The sequence below is a fragment of the Thunnus albacares genome, chromosome 12 (assembly GCF_914725855.1).
Source record: "Thunnus albacares chromosome 12, fThuAlb1.1, whole genome shotgun sequence".
NCBI classification, from domain to species: Eukaryota; Metazoa; Chordata; class Actinopteri; order Scombriformes; family Scombridae; genus Thunnus; species Thunnus albacares.
In genome coordinates, this window is record NC_058117.1 from 33,509,434 (window position 1) to 33,524,865 (window position 15,432).

General features: G+C 44.3%; 2 protein-coding genes across 14 annotated transcripts in view; one reads left to right on the plus strand and one right to left on the minus strand.

Annotated features, from left to right (window-relative positions):
- On the plus strand, positions 1-14,465 carry LOC122994043 (transcriptional activator Myb-like). Of its 13 annotated transcripts, none has more exons than XR_006406504.1 (18): positions 1-104; positions 815-868; positions 1,019-1,112; positions 4,047-4,118; positions 4,370-4,465; positions 4,747-4,967; positions 5,518-5,719; positions 6,796-6,978; positions 7,119-7,244; positions 7,989-8,099; positions 8,186-8,325; positions 8,841-8,940; positions 9,126-9,215; positions 9,296-9,802; positions 9,833-10,189; positions 10,807-10,909; positions 13,151-13,213; positions 13,712-14,465. XR_006406504.1 is itself a non-coding variant. In XM_044368577.1 (16 exons), the coding sequence occupies exons 2-15, from the start codon at positions 843-845 to the stop codon at positions 10,894-10,896; spliced, it is 2,445 nt and encodes an 814-aa protein (XP_044224512.1). In that variant the 5' UTR covers positions 2-104; positions 815-842; the 3' UTR covers positions 10,897-10,909; positions 13,712-14,465. The 13 variants fall into 13 exon arrangements, 1 of the variants encoding a protein (XP_044224512.1); XR_006406503.1 differs by having other exon boundaries at positions 2-104; positions 9,296-10,012; positions 10,043-10,189; XR_006406507.1 differs by having other exon boundaries at positions 2-104; positions 9,296-9,982; positions 10,043-10,189.
- The window catches only part of si:dkey-97a13.12, a 15,040-nt gene continuing 13,955 nt past the window's right edge, over positions 14,348-15,432 (minus strand). Inside the window, exon 5 of the mRNA XM_044368579.1 lies at positions 14,348-15,344. Coding sequence (XP_044224514.1) covers positions 15,137-15,344 — 208 coding nt within the window. The 3' untranslated portion in view covers positions 14,348-15,136. The remainder of the gene's footprint in view (positions 15,345-15,432) is intronic.

The following is a 15,432-nucleotide window of genomic DNA, read 5'->3' on the forward strand; positions in this document are numbered from 1 at the left end:
TGACGTCACGCCGCGTCCTGACCAATCAGCGGTCAGCCCCCCTCTGCGTTCTGTTGCGCTCGAGCTCTGGAGCATCTCGAGCCTCTCCTCTCTAACCGCCGCCGGTAAGTTCACAGATATCCGCCGTTAAACGCGACAACACAGCTGGTAATGTACCGGAGCAGAGAACACAGCGGTTTACCGGACTTAAAGCCTCCCGGTTTAATCTCCGTTTGTATCACTTTAAATTCAATTAAATTCAAATTTAACGGCTCCAGTTCACCGCCTTCCGGCAGCTAGCTGCAGCTAACGCCAGCTAGCTTAACGTTAACTGTCAAACCAGCCTGTTTTCTGTTTAAAAAAAACGGCGGCAATTTCATTATTATTAGCATCTAAAAATCATGACTAACTTTGATTTTAGTTTTCTTTTACAAGCAGAAATTGGCTTCAATAATTTCCCGAATAATTATGATAAATTCACTTGTTGCATTCAAAAGGTTAAACTGGTGACTAATCTCAGTTTTCAGACCTCAAAATGTCTTTTTCTGTTAGCTTCTGATTCAGAGTTAAAGGAAACATAAATAATGATGTTTAGCAGCTTTTTGCACCATTTAAACTTGTTAAAAGGAGAAGCAGTGAAGTCCAAATAATGAAATAGTTGGAAACTAATCAATTCATTTGATGAGTGATTGCTAAAATCTGAAATGTAAATATGTTTTGTGTTCACAATAGTTGTGTGTTTGGTGGATTAATCATGAAAATGTTTTTATTGCTGAAGATGATCCTGTTGAATATGTGTGTGTGTGTGTGTGTGTGTGTGTGTGTGTGTGTTCAGTGTGTCAGTGTTCATACGAGCAGCAGTGATGAGCAGCAGAAGTCGCAGGTCCTGGTGAGAGCTGATGTTCATTATTGATCATTATATTGTCTTTATTTCACCTGCAGCTCTATAAACAAAGATATAAATAATCAATGCAGAAACTGATACCATGACGAACCGCTCTGATTGGTCCTTTAACATAACGTGTGTCATGTGTCTCAGCACCAAGAGCCGCTCTGGCTGTCTGGGACGTAAAGGTCTGGATGGACGATTCTCCAGAGTGTCTCTACAGAAGCCCGGATGGACAAAAGACGAGGTAACATGTTAGTATTCAGGGCTACTTCCTGCATCAGGTCCTTCACAGTAAAAGTCCTTCATGTAGAGCAGCTGGAGGACTTATACTGTGAAACAGCTGCAGGTACACAGAAGTATTACACACATAGTTCACATATGAACTCTGGACATTGCTGGAGAATCAGGTCCAGACATTTTCTGGAGTTTCCCTTTCACACATGCAGCACACAATCAGACATGTTCTCACCTGCTGGACTTCCTGAGTTTGGTTTAGACGAGGGGTGCAGGAGGCCTTTCTAAGCTTTTTACCAGGAATAAAACCGTTTTTATTTTACGAGAAATCACAGGAAGTCCTCTCTCCCGTTAGGGCTAGCTTCACAGCGCCGCGTTCAGAGCTAGTGAAAACAACACAGCTTACCAGAGGGGTTAGCGAGGTATGTTAAGCCTGCAGGGTTTTCAATGTCACGAAGTCGCCGTGGTAACTTTCTTATAACCTGCTACATCACCGTGGTAACTCTCTGTTAACCTGCTACATCGCCGTGGTAACTCTCTGTTAACCTGCTACATCGCCATGGTAACTCTCTGTGAACCTGCTACATCGCCGTGGTAACTCTCTGTTAACGTGTTACATCACTGTGGTAACTCTCTGTTAACCTGCTACATCGCCATGGTAACTCTCTGTGAACCTGCTACATCGCCATGGTAACTCTCTGTGAACCCGCTACATCGCCGTGGTAACCCTCTTAACCTGCTACATCGCCGTGGTAACTCTCTCTTAACCTGCTACATCGCCGTGGTAACTCTCTGTTAACCTGCTACATCGCCATGGTAACTCTCTGTGAACCTGCTACATCACCTTGGTAACTCTCAGTGAACCTGCTACATCGCCATGGTAACTCTCTGTTAACCTGCTACATCACCTTGGTAACTCTCAGTGAACCTGCTACATCGCCATGGTAACTCTCTGTTAACCTGCTACATCGCCATGGTAACTCTCTGTTAACCTGCTACATCGCCATGGCAACTCTCTGTTAACCTGCTACATCACCATGGTAACTCTCAGTGAACCTGCTACATCGCCATGGTAAATCTCTGTTAACCTGCTACATCACCATGGTAACTCTCAGTGAACCTGCTACATCGCCGTGGTAACTCTCAGTGAACCTGCTACATCGCCATGGTAACTCTCTGTTAACCTGCTACATCGCCGTGGTAACTCTCTGTTAACCTGCTACATCGCCGTGGTAACTCTCAGTGAACCTGCTACATCGCCGTGGTAACTCTCAGTGAACCTGCTACATCGCCATGGTAACTCTCTGTTAACCTGCTACATCGCCATGGTAACTCTCTGTGAACCTGCTACATCGCCGTGGTAACTCTCTGTTAACCTGCTACATCGCTGTGGTAACTCTCTGTTAACCTGCTACATCGCCGTGGTAACTCTCTGTTAACCTGCTACATCGCCGTGGTAACTCTCAGTGAACCTGCTACATCGCCATGGTAACTCTCAGTGAACCTGCTACATCGCTGTGGTAACTCTCTGTTAACCTGCTACATCGCCATGGTAACTCTCTGTTAACCTGCTACATCGCCGTGGTAACTCTCTGTTAACCTGCTACATCGCCGTGGTAACTGATGCTGCAAACTTAACCTGGTCCGGAGCAGGTTATGTTCTGAGTTTCGGCTTAAATTGGACATAACAAGCGTTGAACTTTCACTAACTACCTGATTAACACTGCTGGTACTACAGCTATCAGAACACCGATAAGAATATTGATTAGTCTTTTATCAGACTTACTATTGATTTGATGTTATAATGTAAATTTGTAATAGTACAAGAGGTTTGGGTTACTGCGGGATTCTGTTACAATAGATCAAACTGTATTTCAAATAATAAAAAAAACTATAAAAAACAAAAAACTAATGATGAAATACTCTGAACAAAAATAATAAAATTGATTAGTCTATTGGTATTTATCACAGATATTATTAAATCTATAATATTAATCTAAAGTGTTTTCCACTGATCCTTCATTATGGGACAGAGTCAGACGGTATGTGGGAGGCACTGAGTGGTAAAATAAGTATATAAACTAATTACATAATTAATGAATTAGTGTTTTAATTAACAAATTTAGACGATCAGCAGTTCTCTGCCAGCATTCATCTCTCACTTTATTTGCAGTAACAGTGTTGCTTTTTGCTGTGATGATGTATTTATATTCTTCATAGCTCTCCGTTATAATGAGCTGTTCCTCCTGACTGAAGCAGGCGGCACGCCTTCGCTCCGTCGTTTTGTGCGGAAAAAGAGTCAAATGACGCCAAACGCCCCTTTTTATGGCGACCCGCACAGAGTCTGAAGCAGAAAGCCTGAGTTAACAGAGGAAGTTCATATCCACCGTCGTGATAGCATTCATCTCTGACTGAGAGTTTAGAACTGGCTTGGTAGTAAAACCCACTGACCTGCAGCGTTTCTCCAGCACCAGACGCATGTTTAGAAGCGGCTGTGGATGAGAGGAGAGTTAAAGACATCGTATGTAACTTCTGTTCTGCTTGTTCAACAGCGGCTGAACAGCTGAAAACCGGACGATTTTGATCAGTGGCCGATTGATCGGTGCATCTCTAATTTTTTTATATATATGTGTGTGTGTGTGTGTGTGTGTGTGTGTGTGTGTGTGTGTGTGTGTGTGTGTATTTTGTTAGACTCATTCTTACTGAATTAACTTTATTAAATGTTATTACTGTAAGTGTTGATGTTTTTACATCACGATGTCAGAAAATAAAGATAAATCAAAGGAAAAGACAGAAGTGACGTGCAGGATATGGACAGATATATCGGATATTGTAAGGAGTGTAAATCCTGAGTAACCAGGATTTTTACTGTCCCACATCAGTGTATGTTAGTGCAGCTCAGTCTGATGATGATGATGATGATGATGGTGATCTTCCTCCTCAGGATGAGAAGCTGCACAGACTAGTGAAGGAGTTTGGATCAAACAGCTGGTCTTCAGTTTCTCTTCACTTCAAAGTGAGTCGTTTTATTTTACATCGCAGAACAGACGACTTCCTGTTTCCACTCAGAAACATTTCTGTGTTTTAACTCGATAAATCACTCCGGACACAAACTACAGCAGATGCAGCTGATTGTAATGAACTGTGGTGAAAAAGTTTAACATGTAGTCAGAAGCAGCAGGTGAGAGGGAGCTCGTATTTACGTTCAAATCTGACGTGGAATGAACGCAGCACAGGCAGACTGACTCTGTTCCTGCTCTGCCTCAGGGTCAAAGGTCAGATGTGGAGTGTCAGCGCAGGTGGCAGCAGGTAAAGAATCCCGAGCTGGTCAAAGGTCCCTGGACTCAGGACGAGGATGAGAAGGTAAAGACTCTCTGTAGGTCAACATGGCCGCCGGTCAGCTGATCAGCAAACAGATGATCCTTCCTCCCAGGACTGTTGGTCTTAACCTTGGTACTATTTGACCTTGACTTGGGCCCAACTAACAATTATTTTCATTAATGATTAATCTGTCGATTATTTTCTGGATTAATTGATTAGTCAGTTGTAGTGCAATGGTGATCACGTGTCTCTGGCAGGAATCAGCTGTTGGTCAGAACTTTTTCTAACCTGATGATGTGTTGTGATGTAATGATGTCCTGCAGGTCATCGAGCTGGTTCGCAAGTTCGGCATGAAGCGCTGGTCACTCATCGCCAAACACCTGCACAGCAGAAACGGGAAGCAGTGCCGCGAGCGCTGGCACAACCACCTGAACCCGACGGTGAAGAAGAGTGGCTGGACGCTGGAGGAGGACCGCATCATCTGTCAGGCGCACAGACTGCTGGGAAACCGCTGGGCCGACATCTCCAAGCTGCTGCCTGGCAGGTACGTAGGCCGGCTGCTCAGTCACCTGTCTGTCAGAGGAAAGGTTGGTATCAACTGTACGGTGGCCTCTTAAGGACAAACGGGAGGAGCGCTAATGGCTAAGCTAAGGCTAACTATCCCTACCCAGCATTTTCCTCGCCAATGTACGGACACTAAGGCACTCTAGTTCTTATGTAGTGTTAGAAGGGGAGTCATGCTAGTCACCCTTCTACATCACAGATCCACCATTTCAGGCCTGCCCAAAAAATCCTGAACACAGAAATGGTGAAAAGCGGTCTAACTCCAGAATCCAGTACCACATAGTTCACAGTCAATTATTTTCTGACATGTAAAATGTGTTTAAAAAGAAACCTGATTTTCCTTTACTTTCCTGTAGTTTCCCAGCTGTAATTAGGACTCAGATACTGATACTGAACTGTATTTACAAGTCAGAACCAGCATTACAGTAACCCAGCCGGACCTGAACGCAGCATATGGTGGCTTCATGCTGGCGTGAGATGATCACATGATCTCTACTCTGTCTGAAGCAGCATCTGTGTTCTGTTCTCAGGACAGATAACTCCATCAAAAACCACTGGAACTCAACCCTGAAGAGGAAGGTGGAGAAGGAGGGGTATCTGCAGGTCCTACACGCCCCCAACTCCTCCATCACCTCCTCATTCAACTCCTCCTCTAACTCCTCCAAATCCTCCTCCATCAGACCAGCATCCAAGACCTGCAGCCCCCCTAGCACAGCTAACATCCCTGCCAAGGTCATCATCCATCCATCATCCATCATCCATCATCCATCATCCATTATCCATCCATCCATCATCCATACATCCATCATCCATCCATCCATCATCCATACATCCATCCATTATCCATCCATCATCATCCATACATCCATCCATCCATCCATCCATCCATCCATCCATCCATCCATCCATTATCCATCCATCATCCATACATCTATCCATCATACATCCATCCATCCATCTATCATCCATTCATCCATCATCATCCATCCATCCATCCATCATCTATCCATCATACATCCATCCATCCATCCATCCATCATACATCCATCATACATCCATCATACATCCATCATACATCCATCCATCCATCCATCCATCATACATCCATCATACATCCATCCATCCATCCATCCATCATACATCCATCATACATCCATCATACATCCATCATACATCCATCCATCCATCATACATCCATCATACATCCATCCATCCATCATACATCCATCATACATCCATCCATCCATCCATCCATCATACATCCATCCATCCATCCATCATCTATCCATCATACATCCATCATACATCCATCCATCCATCCATCCATCCATCCATCATACATCCATCATACATCCATCATACATCCATCCATCCATCCATCCATCCATCCATCATCTATCCATCATACATCCATCATACATCCATCCATCCATCATACATCCATCATACATCCATCCATCCATCCATCCATCATACATCCATCCATCCATCCATCATCTATCCATCATACATCCATCATACATCCATCCATCCATCCATCCATCCATCATCTATCCATCATACATCCATCATACATCCATCCATCCATCTATCATCCATTCATCCATCATCATCCATCCATCCATCCATCATACATCCATCATACATCCATCATACATCCATCCATCCATCCATCATACATCCATCATACATCCATCCATCCATCCATCATCTATCCATCATACATCCATCCATCCATCAATGCTTGAGAATAATATGAATAATAATAATGTTGGTGCTGCTGAGGATGATGATGATCCTTCCTCCAGCAGGCAGACAGTCTGTCCAGTGGGAGGGACGAGTCCAGCTGCACCTCCAGTGATCTGAGCGTGTGTGGACGCCATCATAGCCACGCCCACCTGTCCTCCATCTGTGGCCCCTCCTCCTCATCAGGCTACGACTCCTCACTGAGCGTGTGCGAGCTGGCGGCGCCGGTTGAGCTGATGGAGGAGGTAAATCAGCTTTTATATATTTCTGTATTTTTGACACAGCTGAGACTTTTAGCTTCTCATTGCTGCTTTCTGAGCTTTTAGAGCCCTCAGTGTCGTCTCTCAGGCCGTCTGCTCTCACACTAATCTGACCTCCATCACAGAATCCAGACAGCTGGAGCTGCAGCATGAAGGAAATGACGTCATCGCTGAAACACCCGGTGGCGCTCTCTGCTTGCCTGCACAGAGTGGACGCCGACCCGACTGTCATCGATCTGAGCCGGAGCTACGTAAGAGTCCAAACATCTGATTCACAGAAACACAAACCTGCTGAAACCTTCAGGGGTCAAACAGGTGCTTCTGTGTTTCATAAGGAGGGGTTTATTTTCCAAAAGTACAGGAAATATGGGGGCGGGGTTTGCAGGGATGACTGTTTCTGATTGGTCAAACACAGACACTTTGGCTGCTTCAACTTATGCACCACTTGATTCAGAAAACAAGGAAGTACTCTAGTATCAATTTAGGACGAGGGGAGGACGTTTCTCTTTGTTATCATTAAAAGTAAAGTTTGGCTTTATGTCGGTGACACTGCTGACCCCATAGTGTGGGGCCCATGTGGGCCATTGTGGGGCTATTGTGGGCCCGCAGCATGCTCCCTTAGGGGCATAGTGTGAGTACACTGTGGGCCGGCCCACAGTGTACTCACACTATGCTAGGGAATATCCCACAGGGGGGCTCATGTGGGCCCACAGTTGGTTGCCCACAGAAAACCCTCACTGGGGCCCAAAAGTGCAAAACCGCTGTGGGCCCTGCATGGACTTACCCACAGGGGGCCACATGGGTTTGTTCCTCAAATTGACACACATTGCTGTTGAAAATGTTTTGACTTGAGTAAAAAAAATTGTGCTTATTTGAAAGCTTCATGTCTTCAGTCTCTCTTCATGAGAAGAGAGATTAATGCTCTCAGCTGTGTGTGTGACTTCCTGCCTGTATTAACAAGAGAACAGGTGAAAACAGGCTGCTGTTATCTGAAGGTTGCAGGTATGAAGGAGCAGCTGATGAGCAGCGAGGACGGAGCCTCCTTCATGGACTCCAGCTGGAGCAGAAACAACCTGGTGGGAGCCTTCACCCTCTCACCTTCTGAGGTGAAGATGATTCTGCTGCTGTTGGCTCTAGAACTGCCTCTTGGAGTCCAGACACTAACAGTGCTGATGTCTCTGTGTGTCCTCAGTTCTTCAGTCTCTGTGGTGTCGAGGATCTGAAGCTGCAGCGGCCGACTCTCACCTCCACCCCCGTGTGTTCCCTCAAACACTCCATCTACAGCAACCAGGACGACGGCTGTCTGCACTGCAGCCACACACACACCACACAGTACGTCCAGGAGGGGTCAGAGGTCACACAGACAACACTTCTTCAAATAGATTCTACAGTACTGTCTTCTCTTTCTGTCACTGACTTATTTCTGTAGTATTTACTAAACTTATTTACTTTCTTTATTACTTCTCTCTGAGGCTAATAGAAAACGCTGCATCAGTAGATCAAAGTTTTACGTCTGTAAACTCAAACTTGTGTTTGGATCTGAGGAGGAATGAACTCTGATTCATGTAAATGTTTCAGTGTGCAACAACAAAAACAGGCTGAAGTTGTTGAATTCACATATTAAACAATAGTATGATGCAACCACAGTTCAACAAGTTTTGACTAAACTATGAAAGTCAAAACAAATTTTTTTGCTGCAAGGCCAGATCTGGTCCACGGGCCACTATTTGCCCACCACTGGGTTAACTGACCAATCGTTGCAGCTCTGATCTGTGTGTGTACTTGAGACAATAAATGATAAATATATTGATTAGAAACACTTAAACTGAGATGAGTGTTGTGTTCAGGACGCCCACGGAGATCAGAGAGAAGATCAGAGCGTTTTGGATGTCAGCTCCTCAAACCCCGACGCCGCTGAAGATCCACAACAGCAGCAGCCAGGACGAGGTGAGAGGAGACACCAGTAACCAGCTGACGATCAGCCGACGATCAGTGTGACAGTCTTCTTGTATTTTAAATCCCACCTGTGCAGAAAAAGATGGTCCCAAAACTGTTAAAGGCTTTGATTTTTTTCTGCTGTCGTGTCAGCAGGAGTTCAGTTCAGCACAGTCCAGTTTCTGTTTGTGGTTCAGGTTTCAGTTTGTTCGAGCAGGATCATGAATCTGACGTGGGAAGAGCGGAGCATTGATCCTGACAGCCAGCAGTCCAGCAGCAGCTCCGAGGTCAGAGACTCAAACTCAACACGCTCATGTCTCAGAACCAGAAAGTCCTCCATCAGCTGGTCCCCACTGTTCATGTGCAGCTGCTGACTTCTATCCTACAGGTCCAGGGTGAGAGTCTGCTGAGCTCCATCCAGCAGGTCCAGACTGAGTCCAGCTCCATCCAGCAGGTCCAGACTGAGTCCAGCTCCATCCAGCAGGTCCAGACTGAGTCCAGCTCCATCCAGCAGGTCCAGACAGGGTCCAGCTCCATCCAGCAGGTCCAGACAGGGTCCAGCTCCATCCAGCAGGTCCAGACAGAGTCCAGCTCCATCCAGCAGGTCCAGACAGGGTCCAGCTCCATCCAGCAGGTCCAGACAGGGTCCAGCTCCATTCATCAAGTCCAGACAGAGTCCAGCTCCATCCAGCAGGTCCAGACAGGGTCCAGCTCCATCCATCAAGTCCAGAAAGAGTCCAGCTCCATCCAGCAGGTCCAGACAGGGTCCAGCTCCATCCATCAAGTCCAGACAGAGTCCAGCTCCATCCAGCAGGTCCAGACAGGGTCCAGCTCCATCCAGCAGGTCTATACAGAGTCCAGCTCCATCCAGCAGGTCCAGACGGGGTCCAACTCCATCCAGCAGGTCCAGACAGGGTCCAGCTCCATCCAGCAGGTCCAGGAAGAGTCCAGCTCTACCTCAGAGGCCCAGTCAGAGTCCAGTTCTACCTCAGAGGTCTGGAGGGAGTCCAGCTCCACTTCAGAGGTCCAGAGGGAGTCCAGCTCCACTTCAGAGGTCCAGAGGGAGTCCAGCTCCACTTCAGAGGTCCAGAGGGAGTCCAGCTCCACTTCAGAGGTCCAGAGGGAGTCCAGCTCGGTCCTGGGCTGTGAGGAGTTTGGCTGCTTCCCGTTGGATGGACAGGTGGAGGTGTGGTGGTGTCAGCAGCCCGGCGGCTACCAGCCCTCCCCAGATTGTCCTGCATTCAGACTGAACCCCTTCGAGGTAAGGACCGGCCTGATTTTAAAGCATCGCAGTATTGATTCATGTGAAGGTTTGTTCATCAAACTATATGAAGTCATTACACAATTCAATCTGCTGACAACATGTTTAAAAGCAGCTGTAAGACAGAATAACTGATCTAAACGTCATTTATTTTGAAAGAAAGCAGAACAATTTGATTAAAAGGTCAAATTAAAAAGGTAACATGATGTAACAAAGCACATCCTTCATGTGGCGGTTTGAGTTTTTATGCAGCACAGTAGCTGCATGAAACCAGATGCAGTCTGAGGCGAGTTACACGATTACAACACAATCAACCTGTTTACAACCTGTGAAAAGGAACCTAGGGCTGTTTTTATTCTCTTCTATTAATGCTGAGTAATAGGCGGCTCTGGCATTACAGAGGGCCTTCCTATATGTTTTAACACTATCTTACCAGACTAAGCGAGATTCTTCCAGTGTGGTGGAACGCCAAATCCTTTCCAATTTTCGCAATGTTTGCTTTAATTTGTGGATTTGGGAGTTAAACCATGGAGCTAACCTCTTCTGTTTTATTATCTTCCTTTTTAAATACAGTACAGTAGTATAATGAATACCCTCATGTGTTACTGTGTTGACAGCTGAGCGGTGAGTTGCAGGTGGTGATGTTTGGGAAAACAGACGACCAGATGAGTCTGACAGAGCAGGCTCGACTCTACACGGAGCCCTGACTGACCGGCTGCTGTGAGTATCTGCACGTCTTAGTCTAACGCCGCCATCAGACCGCGCCATATCTCTGTCCTTCACGATGGTCACCGTGTCAGAGTAGGCGATCGTAGTGCCATAAATTCTTGCTGTGTCTTGGTCGGGAGACTACAGGCATGTCCCCGACCAATCATCAATCACAACCTTGCGCAAGTTCATAGGTCGTCGATGAGGAGGGTCTAGAGATTGTCAGTCATGGCTGCTGAAGCGCTGTGTGTGATGCTGGCAGTGTTTTGTTCTGAAAAAAAGAAATTAAAGACAAAACCACTGTGGATCCGTTCCTGTGTGTCAGGAAGAGGACAGTATGTCTGTCTGTCCTTCAGAGAGAACTTGATGTCAGGAACATGATGTAAAGCAAAGGTTCACTGTGTAAACTTAAGGTCTCATGGAGGGAAAGATGAACTATCTACTCTGCTAAATGAAGATATAAAGATATGTTTTAATATCAAGGGGTTTCACAGTCAATATAACTGAAGTTCTCTCTGGTGCTCATATGTTAACACTGACAGAAGCTCAGATTTCAGTTATATATGTGTGTGTGTATATATATATATATATATATATATGTGTGTGTGTGTATGTATGTATGTATGTATGTGTGTGTGTATATATGTATATATATATGTTCAGTTATATAACTGAATATATATATACATACAGTCAAGCCCGAAATGATTCATACCCCTGGCAAATTTTGACTTAAAGTTACTTTTATTCAACCAGCAAGGTTTTTTTGACTGGAAATGACACAAGCTTCTCCCAAAAGATAATAAGACGACGTACAAGAGGCATCATTGTGGAAAAAAATATTTCTCAGCTTTTATTTACATTTGAACAAAAAGTGGCATGTCCAAAATTGTTCATACCCTTTGCAAACTGTCATAGTCTATGGGAAAATCCAAAGTTCTAGACCATTCCAAATAGTCCAAGCTGTTCTAAAGCATCCTAATTACCCTGATTCATTGGGAACAGCTGTTTTAATGAAAAACAGCTGTTCCCTGAAGTTGGTTTGTGGACAGTCATGGCTAAGACAAAGGAGCTCACTGCGCATTGTGGCTGCTCACAAGTCAGGAAAGTGCTATAAGGCCATATCTAAATGTTTTCAAGTTCCAGTGACTACAGTGCAAAGTATTATCAAAAAATACAAGACGTTCCGCACTGTGGAAAATCTCAGAGGACGTGGTCGGAAGCCAAAAGTGACACCTGTGCTGGCCAGGAGGACAGTGAGAGACGTGAAAAAGAATCCAAGGATCACCACCAAGGCCATCCTGGTGAATATGTGCTCTGCTGGTGGCAACGTCTCAAGGCTGACAGTCCAACGGACACTGCACACTGCTGGGTTCCAGGGACGCAGGCCAAGGAGGACGCCACTTCTCCAGATAAGGCACACAAAAGCCTGCTTGGCCTTTGCAGATGCTCATCTGGATAAAGAAGAAGACTTCTGGTTTTCTGGTTTTCTGTTTTATGGTCAGATGAAACAGAATTTGAATTGTTTGGTCACAATGATGTATCCTTCATTTGGCGTAAAAAAGGAGAAGCCTTCAACCCTAAGAACACCATCCCCACCGTCAAACATGGTGGTGGGAACCTAATGCTTTGGGGGTGTTTTTCAGCCAGTGGACCAGGGAACCTAATCACAGTAAACGGCACCATGAAAAAAGAGCAATGCATCAAGATTCTCAACAACAACGTCAGGCAGTCTGCAGAGAAACTTGGCCTTGGGCACCAGTGGACATTTCAGCATGACAGCGACCCAAAAGTGGTGAAGAAATGGTTGGCGGACAAAAACATTAACGTTTTGCAGTGGCCCAGACTTGAGAATCTGTGGAGGGAGCTAAAGATCAGATTGATGGCAAGGAGACCCTCCAACCTGAAAGAGTTGGAGCTCATCGCTAAACATGAATGGGCCAAAATACCAGTGGAGACATGCAAAAAGCTGCTCAGCAATTATAGGACGCGTTTGATTGCTGTAATAGCCAATAAAGGCTTTTCTATTGATTATTGAGAAGGGTATGAATAATTTTGGACATGCCACTTTTTGTTCAAATGTAAATAAAAGCTGAGAAATATTTATTTCCACAATGATGCCTCTTGTACTAAAAGTAACTTTAAGTCAAAATTTGCCAGGGGTATGAATAATTTCAGACTTGACTGTATATATATATATATATATATATATATAACTGATATCTGACCTTCTGGGTTTCCTGCCTGAATCAGCCTGTGGAGGCGGAGATGAGCCATCACAACCTCTGGTCTTCACATCTGAAGTCACGTTTTCAGGTCAGAGCTTCAGGTTGTTGCATGAATCAAAACACTCTGAACTGTTTCTGTCTCCAGTAAATTACAGATGTTTGTTGAGCTGTTAATACATGAACATGTTAGTAGATCAGTTCAGTGCTGGTTTGGATCCAAACATGAAGACAAATATAGAAAATCAGCAGAATGATCCTTTTAAAAAGAACTGAATCCAGTTTCCTTTAAAAGAAAGAACGACTCGGTATTAAAACATGGATATTATCTCTATCAATATTTCCTCTCAGCTGCTGCAGATTGATCAGCCCCTCATTGATTATAGAGTCCAGCTGGTTGATGTGAATGAACTCTGATGCTAATATTGACTCAGCTGATTCTTTGCTTATTGACTCTAAAAGGGAACAAACAGAACAAATCACTGCAGATAAATCAATACAGAAATCAATCAGGAAATGACAATAATGTGAATAAAAGCTGCAGTTAGTCGATGAATTGATGATTGATTGTTGTGTTTTATTCCAACAGGAACAGAAACAGAAGCAGCTTCAGTTTCATTCTGCTGAGTCGACCTGACAATCATGAGTCAGCAGTTTATTGATTTATTCCGCACAGCTGGTAACTGTAACAGATGTTTTATTAATTTATTGAGCAGTTAACAGGAAACATCTTCACGCACATTTTAATGATTTTATTTGATTAAAACTGTATTTTAACAAAAACTCTTTTTATAATTGAACACAAACTTTTTAATGTTTGTTGTGGTTTTACTGAAGAAGTCAGATTTATCTGGTAGATTTTATATTTTTAAACGAACTGTATGTCTGTTTAAACATTTGTGTATGAATGTATTTATTGATTGATTGATTTCCTGATTCTGACTGCTCGATGTGATTGATCACTTCCTGTTTTTGACACAACGACACTTTTCAAACTAGTTTTTGCACTTTGGATCCAAACTGAACGTCTGCTGAACCTTTTAAATTCAGAGTAAACCTGACAGGTATCAGACGCCTGATCAATACTGAGATTATTTTATTGTTTTCTGTTTGATGAAGCTTCATATGCAGTGAATGTTTGGAACAAAACACTTATATTTACTGTTTTATTTCAATTGTTTTGCACTGAAAACTTGTGAATTGACACAAAGAAACTGCACAAAAACCTGATTGCAGCACTTTATTCAGATGTTTTAGAGGATTCTTTAACAAACACTGTGGTTCTCATCTTGTTTTACATTTTGTGATGTCAGGTGTGATGTGCAATAAAAGACTGAACATGACTGTGGATTGTTGAGTATTATTGAAGTACTAACAGGCGTCATTTAGACTCACATTTTAATACATTTAATGTCCAATTTTGTGACCAAAAAGGTCCAAACGTCTCAGATCAGCTTAAAGTGATTCAGGATAAAGGACGATTCCACCGTTTCATCAGGAGGCTTCAGTTTAAAGCTGCTTCCTTCTCATCACAATTCAAAACCCAGATGGTGTCTCTCAGAACGTCATCAGCGTCTTCCTGTTGAATCCAGAAACATGAAGACTGAAACTTTACTGCTCTCACATCAAATACAAGAAGGAAACGTCTGTATGACTAATCTGACTCCTCGTCAAACTCAGCTTGACCTCAGTGACTAGAACAAAGACTTGGACATGACGGAGGTGACTCAAACATAACTTCATTGACTTGGACATGACCTCAGCAACCTCTCCACTCAAACGTGACCTCCTGACGACTCGCATGGTACCTCGACTGCTCGGACTTGACCTTGTTGACTTGGATGTGGCCTCAGTGACTTGAAGATGACTTGGTCAAATTCTCCACCACAACGTGGTTTGTCTTATTGTCTACGTTTTCAGTTTTTTCGAGTTCGGTGATTGAATTAAACTAATAAAAATTAATAAGAAGCTAAATTATTTTGCAGGTATCTTGGAAAGAGAGTTTTACTGTTGTTTAGTCTGGCTGGAAGGCCGTGTTGACGGAGCCGTTGTCCGGTGGAGGGTGGGGAAGGTGGGGGCAGCTCTTCCTCCTGGACTTGGTCAGGACTCGGTGGAGGAGGCTGGGGGAGCCGTGAGGAGGAGCCGCTGCCACCGAGGGGCCATCGAGTCCCAGTGGTCGCCGGATGCTGTTTTTCCTCAGCAGCTTCGGAGTGCTGCGACCACTGGAGGAAGAAACACACACTTAAGTAAACAATTACATTGATTTCTGGTTCTGTTCTCAAACAACCTACATAGAACACCATAACCCAC